The sequence below is a fragment of the Pleurodeles waltl genome, chromosome 3_1 (assembly GCF_031143425.1).
Source record: "Pleurodeles waltl isolate 20211129_DDA chromosome 3_1, aPleWal1.hap1.20221129, whole genome shotgun sequence".
Classification (NCBI taxonomy): domain Eukaryota; kingdom Metazoa; phylum Chordata; class Amphibia; order Caudata; family Salamandridae; genus Pleurodeles; species Pleurodeles waltl.
In genome coordinates, this window is record NC_090440.1 from 1,895,976,369 (window position 1) to 1,895,986,283 (window position 9,915).

A 9,915-nucleotide genomic window follows, 5' to 3' on the forward strand; every position below is an offset into this window, starting at 1 on the left:
CCTAAGCCTTCAGGCACCTCCAAAATCTAACTAGTTCCTCAGTTCCTCAAATAATGCTTGGTAGTTCTACCCAAAAGTGCCATTCAGAAGGCACATCATTCTGAAAGGTAGACTGGGAGAGAAAACGTTTTATATGTTTTATGGTAGCTATAATGTGGTTTGTTTTCTTTTAATCATTGCTTCTACATCTAGTTTAATACAAGTGTTCTCTGCCAGCCTTGTTGGGCCTGGCATTGTGGCAGCACATGAAACCCCACGTGCCTCACATGTTTAAAATAACATGACCTCTGGACAACTTCCAGTGTTTGTTCTCTACCTTCTAGCTGAATTTGTTTTAAAAAGCTGTTTGATTTTTTGTAACAGTGAAGTAGTCTATTTACCAATTATAAAACTATCCCTGCGAAGGCACCCAGCTAAGCAAACGAAATGCGAGTTACGGAATAGCAAAGAAGTGAGAGAGGAAATGGAGGGTGAGAGGTTGGAAGGCAGGAAAAAGTAATGAGAGGCTTATGACAGGTGAACAGGTGAAGGGGAAGAAACAGTAACAATGGAGATGAAAAGGTGGGGCGTTCCAGAACACTGGTCAATGGGAAGCGAGAGAGGGGTGTCGTTTAGGTATGAAAAAGGAGAGTAGGAAGAAGGAAAGAAAGGTTAACATGTGTGGTGAAGACAAGAAAGTGGAGTAGAGATGGGGGGTTGATTAAAGGTGAAATTACTGGTGATTACAGGAGAAGGGGAAGAAAGAAAGGAGAGAGGTTGGTCAGGATAAATATGTGGCAAGAAAAGCAACAGAGAGGGAAAGATGAAAGGAGTGATACGTGTTGAAAATGGGGAGTGTTCATTACATTGGAAGAGTGTGAGACTAATCCAGGGCTGAGTTAGGAGAAATGGTACTAGAGGGATGGTAAGAGATGATGAAAGTATGGAGAGGGACACAGAGTGAAGGTTAGATGTGAGGCAAAAGGGACAAGGGGGAAGGTGGGGCTGAAGAATGAAAGAAGTATAAATGAGAGTTTGGAAAGCTGTGCAGCTGTTACACAGGGAGAAAGTGAGTAAGAGAAGGGTCGGGTGATGCAGGAAGTGATAGAAGGCAATATTGAGTGTTAGGATAGTTGCATAAAGGCTGCACAAAGGGAATAGTGTAAAACTGAGGTGTGGGAGTTATTTAAAAGTGGAGCAGGAGACCTACGAAACGAGATTCTGACAGATGAGGAAGGAAAAGTTACATGTGAAAGAATGATAGAAGTTGCAGAGTAAATGCTGGTGAGTATAGGTAATAATATACAGCAATGTGTAGAGTGGGAAGATGAGAGGCAGCAAAAGAAAGAGAGTGATGAACTGAGGTGATTTATTCGATATTGGGTAATTACAACTTGGCCGACATATTTTCAGTTGTTGTACATTAAACATATGTTAACTGATGCTGCATTGTCTCAAACCTGCATTTCAAGATACTCTCTGGTTCTGCCAAAACACGTGGGTACATTTCCAATAGGATTTTAATAATGTATGTTGGCTTATAGAGTATTTCATTTCTATCTGATTTAGATTTTCCAGAACCTTTGAGTGATGTAACTAGCCAAAGGTCAACTACCTCACTTCCTTCAATTGCACAAAGGTGAATGGTCAAGTAATGTCACTTCTTGAGATGTCATGGGATGGGTCAAAATGATGGTCACATGATGTCACTTCCTGTGATGTCACTAGGTCAAAAATCTTGTGAAGTCACTTCCTGTGACATCATCTGGGAGTCAAAGAGCATGTGATGTCACTTTCGCTACCCCGGTCATTTTAGTGAATTGACACCTATGCACACTGATATAGGCCGGGAATTGGTGTTTGAGTATGCACAGTCTCCGTTAAATTTTCGAGAGAGGCTGAGTTCAGTCATGAAGGTAGTGCGTGCATGTGTCGTAGTGTAACATGCACTCACTACTCTCATTCTGAGACTACCCTGATTCCGTGACATTCAGGGTGTGTCCATGTTCATACAAGTGACTAGGCTCTGCATACACTCAGATATGCTTTACACATCCTCTTCCATTCTGCACAGAGAATGACTGATGGCATGTTGAGGGTATAGACTCAACCCCTGTTGGCTAAGCATGTCCTTGTCCACACCCTCAAACTTTACTGAAACCTCAAGCATGCTGTGTGCCTCCTCAGCCACACTGTGCAAACCCTGAGGCATGCTTTTGACATGTTTGACAATACTCCGGACATAATTAGCTATGCTCTTCGCATATTTAGCCTGGCGTTTCTTGCACTCAACCAAGTTCAGCAACTGCTTAACCATGCTCTGCACCCTGCACCCTGCACCCTGCACCAGGTTCTGCACAAATTCAACCTTGCTCTTCACAGCATTAGCACCCCACTTCTTAAAATCAGACAAGCACTGCACACCCCAGGCAGCTCCTGACTTCTTTTACAAGAGGTTCTTCATATCTCATTGAAGAGCCCATAACAAAAGCAAAACTGATCCTAGGCTCCTTGTATTCCAGTTCGGGGAAGACCTGGCTTGGCAGTTCTGGCTGGACTGTTCCTATTGGAGCAGGATCAAGACTGATTTGCATATAGCTTGGTTCAAACTGAGGTGGCATGGGGGTGAAAAACGATGGATTGGGATGCAGACCTGAGCGATTGCCAGTGGCTGAGATTAATTCAAGCTTTCCATTTATCCTCTTTTTGCTGCAGTTGACGCCCTAAGTGCAACGGGTATCTCCAGTGTGGATCCCGTGCTCACTGTGACATTGGAATCAAGCTGTACCTGGCTGGGAAGCCCGCAACAATGGCATACCGGCCGTAGGTTGCTTGTAAACTGGTTCAGGGAAGACTTGGCCCGGCAGTTCTGGCTGGACTGTTCCCATTGTAATAGGGTCAGTACTGATTTGCATATAGTTGGGTCAAAACTGAGGTGGCATGGTGAGTGAAAGATGATGGTTTGGGATGCGGCCCAATGAGATTAATTCAAGTATTCCATCCATCATCTTGTAGTTGCTGCAAAGTTCTGAAAGTGGCATTTTTAAAACTGTGGTAAAAAACACTGAGTATACCATAAAAAGGGCTCGTTACCACAATTCCAAAAACACCAAACATGATATTGCCACCCCCTCCCGATTAGGAATTACAGCTTATTGAATGTAACAAGGAATTTCCAGTGTTGTCATATGGGAGGGGTAGGACTCACAGTAGTGAAAAATGAATTTAGGAGTTTATTACTACCAGGACATGTAAAACTTAAAAGTACATATCTAACCTTTTAATTACTCAGCACCCTGCCTTATGGGCTACCTAGGGTCAGGGATGTGGAATTCCTATCGCCCGACGCCCGGGACATCTTGTTTGGGGTCAAGGGCAACAAGTTTTTATGTTTACTTTGTCCTTGGGACAAGTAGGCCCAACCCCTCTGCAGCACAAACCCTTTGGCTGCCTGTTTACAGAGAGTGGAACTCTCTGCAGTTGAGGTAATGTGTTTCCAAAAGATAATGCTGTTCGAACTTGTATTTATGGTTCATTATTTGAAAGCCTTGATTATTAGGGTGAGTGCTGTAAATAAATGTTTTAAGGTCACACTTCACTACTGACGTTGGTTCCAGTACAAAAAAAAAAACAGCTGTGTATACACATGTTTGAAAACTTTAGGCTATGAGGCTAAGTATAATGCTCCCAGAATGCTCTCTGATTAGATGCAAATGAAGTGTCATTTAGTAAAATGTGTTGATGCATGCTAGTATTTCCCAAAAATATTTCTAATGGAAAATCAGTGTAACCATTTTCAACACGAATATGGGAAGCATGAAAATAAACAAACACTGACAAAGCCAACTGATCTGACATATTTTTATAAGTCTTTTAGTTTCATCAATGCGTGTCTTGTTTTGACATGGCTTTTGTAACACTTTATTGTTGTGGGAGCTACCAGGCCCTCAACATTGTAACAAACACTGCCAAAAAAAAAAACCCACATTTTTTTAACTCTAAAAGCACACATTGCCACCAGTGGCATAACAAAGGCCCCGCAGCCGCCCTCCAGGGGGCCCCTTTAGCACAGCACCTGCCCTGAGTGAGTCTGGAGAGGGGGCTCCTCCATGTTCTTTGCAAAGGAGCACCCTCCAGTTTCGTTACGTCACTGATTGCCACTGTAGTTCCTGACACTGAACAAAACTACTTTGTGTGCCAATATGCTCCGTGTGGAAGAGCAGAATGCAATCACTCACAGTAAAGCCAGCCAAAAGAGAGAGAAATAGAAGTTTTTATTAAACAAAATGTCTTTGTTAACACCAGACCTAATTAGGGACCAAGACCCACATGTAGGTAGCTTTTTGCATGTCACAAACAGCGACTTTCGCTGCTTGCGACGTGCAAAAAGCACATTGCGATGCACAAACCCAGTTTTGCGATTCAGTAACCTGGTTACCGAATCGCAAAACGGGTTTGCGAGTCGCAATTAGGAAGGGGTGTTCCCTTCCTAATTGCGACTCGCAGTGCAATGTAGGATTGTTTCTTGACCGCGAACGCGGGCGCAAACCAATTGCAGTTTGCACCCATTTCAAATGGGTGCTAACACTTTCGCAATTCCCCATTGTGAATGTCACTGTAAACATTTTTTCAGAGCAGGCAGTGGTCCTGCGGACCACTGCCTGCTCTGAAAAAATGAAACAAAAACGTTTCATTTTTCGTTTTTGTAATGCATCTCGTTTTCCTTTAAGGAAGCAGTCACAGACATGGTGGTCTGCTGTCTCCATCAGGCCATCATCCCTGTGAGGGCCGCTATTCGCAAGGGGGTCGCAAATTGCGACCCACCTCATGATTATTCACTAGGTGGGCATTTGCAAAGCCCTTGCGAATCACAGATGGTGTCAGAGACGCCATCCTACATTCGGATTTGCGACTCGCAATTTGCGGGTCGCAAATCTGAACCTACCTACATGTGGCCCCAAATTCTTAAAGAAGGTCACAAAAGTGCACCCATGGTATATGTTGTACCCCTATAAAATATTTGTGAACTGTATTTTAGCATGGGTAAATACGCATGTGTAGATTTGCTCATGTGAAAATCTATTGAGCATCTGCAAGTTCATTTTCCCTCCGGCCACTTTCTTCCCAAACCTGGAAGAAGTTCTAATTCTGCCATTGTCAGGAGTAAATGTCCAACCTTTCTTATTATGGGAAAATATTAGAGAGAAGCTGGTGAAAATCTTTAAAACATGCAGGTTAGTAGGTTTGCAGACTCAAAGGCATTCCAGCCCTGGAACTATTGCTTACTGCTTCCTCCAGCCCCAGTATGCAGATCTGCAGAAAGGTGGCAAAATAAGGAAATTGCTACAGTAGGGATTGAAACTGCAAGTATTCAAGCCCTATTATGGTAGTAGCCCTGGCATAATCAGAGAGGCTATTATCAGAGCTCTTACATAATGAGATTGCTGCCATAATTTGTCGCCACACTACATGGCACCAAAGGGACAAGTAGATCTTTTTACAGGACAAGTAGATTTGAGAAGCAACCTGTCCCCTGGACAAGTAGATATTTTAATAAATTCCACACCCCTGCCTAGGGTGTACCTCAGAGGTGACATACATAAAAAAGGGTGAGTTTAAGGACTGCAAAGGGGTTTTAATGCCAATTCAAAATGGCAGTTTAAACTCTGAGAGCATTGAAGCTGCTTAGGCAGGCCTGAGACATGTTTTAAGGTGCTACGTAAGTGAGTGGCACAATAAGTTCTGCAGGGAAAAAGGCAATACGTTTGGGGGTGAACTTGCAGAGAGGGTCAGGTCCAACAGTTGTTACTTCAAATAAAGCTCCCCTCCTAAACTTTCAATGGTCTACAAGGACCCGAGAACACATATATATTTGTGAAGTTTTCTTTATTCAGTCTAATCATTCTTCTAATGTATTCCATTTCTGGGCCTAACAATATACTTCTATTGGGTGCATCTCTGCGGGTTCCTCAAATCAGGGCTAATAGTCAACTATATCACCTTATGCCTTCTTTCTAAGGATGGAAGCAAGGAATCTGCTTCAAGTCTATGAAAGTCTAAGGAAGACTGTTACTCTAATGTAGTTTTGAATATTTTTACATGGCACATCTGCTCTCACAGGTTGCTCTCAGGCTCCAGAGTTTCCTCCTATACCACAACAATCCAGGCTTTTGAAAGTACATTCAAAACTATATATATGACGTGAGCAGGGACATGTAAGCTAATACTAAACCACCACCTAGCTTCCTCAGTGAGATGAGCTGAAGCCTTTCTAGAGCAGGCTAAGGATGTCTATTCAATGATGCTAAGCAGGCAAGCCATGTTACCCGGAGCACACAGATAATTCAGATCTGCAGATGCTTCACACATTGCTCTTGGCTTTAGACTGTATTGGAAGGTTATGCCACAAACGGTAAGGCATAGGCACTCTAGCTAACTAGGCATGGCCTCCTCACAGCCTTTAGTTGAGAGCAACGATCTCTAAAATACCAATCCCACAGCATCAGTGTGATTTTTTTCATGGAAGTTCATCTCTCATACCTGCAGTAGTGAGCCTACAAAGGGTCCTACTCTTGGGCCTGTAAACGATCTGAGACTGAAATGTAAATGGTAGGGTGGTAACCCCTGGATAGAGCTTTACAGTGTTCAAATTAAAATGTTCCTTTTTTATCCTGCCCACACATACCCTGTAGTCAGTACATGTGGCTGATACTTCAACCCCCTGCAAGAGAACTGATTGAAACAGGCAGGCAGCTTTACATTAGAATCAGACTCTAGGATGTGAATGCAACCTCAACAGTTACTTATTGGATTATTTATTATTTTATTTAGAAACATGGCCTAGCCAACAGGTGTCAAGAAGCCCTAACCTGGCATTCTTGATCCTGCAAGAACAATGATAATTTCCACACTTAGTCACACACCGGGTCTAAACCTGCACTACAGGACTGTCGTCATCTAAAAAGCAAAGAAGATCTTCACCATGGCTATAGTTTGGACATTTGAGTTTTACCTTTAGATATTATCTATGATACACCCAATGGCACTCTCTGAGTTTCAATTTATAATAGAGAGTGGAAATAAAAACTTTCATCTAAAATGAAAATCAATAACGGTTGAAATAGTAACTGTGAATCACACTCAGGGTTGTAATAGCCTTTGCTGATGAGACCTATCCTCAATATTATGGTAAACAAAAAAAGGTACAAAATATTCGATGGACAGCCTCCATTGGTTTTGACAGTATCCACCATACTTTAACAAACATTTTCTGGGAGTTTGTTATTGACAAAAAAATCTAATGGAAAACTAACTCAGAAGGTGGGATTTCGTTATTGAAAAAGAGAAAACTAATGACCACCACACCCACAGATGTTTTTTCCCTGGATGGATGGTCATTATTTGTCATTTTTCTGTCTCTAACTTCCTAGTTTTACCTGGCGTTGACAGACAGAAAAAAGGACATCTCAACATCCACGTAAAATAGGGTGTTCGGTGTAATGCTCCTTCTCCAATGGCACCTACTCTCGAGCCTTCAGTGTAAGCTTTCTGTTGGCTGAACCAACAGGGGCTCTTTCAAAGGAAAGCTGACCGTCTTCTTGACCCAAGGTAGGGGATAGGGAGGTTGAACCATCATTTTGTTGGACATAGTGTTCTTTGTCCTGCAAACTATAAATTACTACCCAGGTTGTCATTTATTAACTAACATTGATATCAGCATACCATTCAACAATAAGTTTGTGCCGACATAATTACACTGGAGTTTACAGCAAAAATACTCCATGACCAGCAAAGCTCTAATTTGTGTAAGCAGTAATAAATTAATATTAGAGGTTGAGTACCTAGAAGAGCCTCTTTGTTTGATTGCCAAGAGATGTGTTCTAAGTCAGTTTTTTTGCGGTTTCATTCTGAAACTTTTTTGGACCCCTGAAACTCTCTTGTGCAGGCTGCATACAGCATACAGTACCCTTGCCAATTTTTCTGCAGAACAGTAGGGTACATTAAATCCACTCTAACATTATGCATTTGTCTGTTTTTTTTCTTTAGATCAATGGAGAATGTATATCAAACTTCTAAGAAGGAAGCACTTGAGATGGAACATGACATTTCAGTTGATGATTCAGAGGAGTATGATGTGATTTCTGAAGAGGAACTTGAACAGTTTAAGACAGCCATCCAGGAAGGTGACCTTCCTGGAGCAGCTGAAAAACTCATGGAGTCTCTGGATACATTAGATAGTGCCAAGTTGGACATTGCCATCACTGGAGAGTCTGGCTCTGGTAAGTCAACATTTGTCAATGCAATCAGGGGCATAGATGACGAAGATGAAGATTCAGCCCAGACTGGAGTGGTGGAGACCACAATGGTTCCAACACCATACCTGCATCCTCTGCACCCAAACGTGACTGTGTGGGATCTTCCAGGAATTGGAACTGAAACTTTCCAGTCAGCTGAATACTTGAAGCAAGTCTGCTTTGAGCGATATGATTTCTTCATAATCATCGCAACTGAACGTTTTAAATCTAACCATGCCAAGCTAGCCCGTGAAATTAATAACATGGGGAAAAAGTTCTATTTTGTGCGTTCAAAGGTCGATGCAGATTTGGATGCATCTAAGAAACGTAGAAAATCAAGCTACCAAGAAGAGAAGATTTTGCAGCAGATCAGGGAGAACTGCATAGAATGCCTGAAGAGAGAAGGAGTGGAGTCACCCCGTGTCTATCTCCTGTCGTGCTTTGAGCTGGATAAATTTGAGTTTGAGCTGCTGCAGGAAACTTTGGGTAAAGAACTTCCCAGCCACAAAAGGCATGCTTTTCTTCTTGCTCTTCCGAACATCTCAATTAAAGTTTTGGAGAAGAAAAAAGAATTGATGAAAAAACAAATATGGAAGATAGCCAGTGTATCTTGTGCTGTGGCAGCTGTTCCTCTTCCAGGACTCTCTATTGCATGTGACCTTATCATTTTGAAGAAATACTTGTCAAACTACTGCAAGAGCTTTGGTTTAGATGATGAGTCCCTGGAAAAACTTGCCAGGAAGGTCGATATACCTCTGGCAGATCTAAAGTCGGTCATCAAGTCCCCACTCGCCAAAAAAATAACAGATGATTTAATAATAAAGTTATTGACCTGCTCGGCTACGCTTGGACTGGCCGTGGCAACTGAAGAAGTGATAAGGTTCATTCCTTTCCTAGGTTCTGTGGGAGCAGGAAGCATTTCCTATGTAACAACTTATTACATGTTAAATAATTTCTTAAATGATCTGGCAGAAGATGCCCAAAGAGTGCTGAAAAAGTCTATGTTCGGGACAGCGGTTTAACCAATTGGTGAGACACTAATGCTGCAAGCATGACGTTTGACCTTTCCGATACCTGAATGAACTTGGGACGGATACCCATAACAACACAGCCAGAAGTGCCTTATTGATTTTATTAGAAAATAATAAAATGACTTGTTGAAATTGAGTAATGTGACTGTATGGTACCTTATTATCGCAGTTAAAGCTTGCCTTTCATTGGATTTTGCCTTTTCTCTTATCCCTCCACTAGGTTCAGTGAGTGATGTATCCATCCTGGACTGATGCCATCCCTGGGCTACACTAAGGCCCTCATTAGGATATTCTCTGAGCCCTGATGTTGTAATATCACAACTGGAATTCCAATTCTGCAGGATTCCGAAGTGTGATATTAATGCACTAATACAACTTTGCCCATGAAAAATGGGGAATAGTGGCGGGAATCCTTGTTTTCACACATGTTCCTGGATGTTTTTATGTGTTTTTCCATCAGTCAGGGTACTTCACCTGCAGGCGTTTGACCATATTTTGCTTCCTGAAATGCTCCCTTGGAAAACATTTGAATGGGCAGTATTCCCACACAGCTTGCAATCCAAATAGTGTTGGTAACTACCACCAGTCGTTGAATTGGTACTTCAGAGTTT

General features: G+C 42.2%; 1 protein-coding gene across 3 annotated transcripts in view; it reads left to right on the top strand.

Annotated features, from left to right (window-relative positions):
- LOC138285718 (interferon-inducible GTPase 5-like) overlaps positions 1–9,440 on the top strand; it is a 184,282-nt gene extending 174,842 nt beyond the window's left edge. For all 3 annotated transcript variants that reach the window (XM_069226026.1, XM_069226025.1, XM_069226023.1), the window contains exon 2: positions 8,026–9,440. In XM_069226026.1, coding sequence (XP_069082127.1) covers positions 8,030–9,295 — 1,266 coding nt within the window. In that variant the 5' untranslated portion in view covers positions 8,026–8,029 and the 3' untranslated portion in view covers positions 9,296–9,440. The remainder of the gene's footprint in view (positions 1–8,025) is intronic.
- Positions 9,441–9,915: the final 475 nt, after the last annotated feature.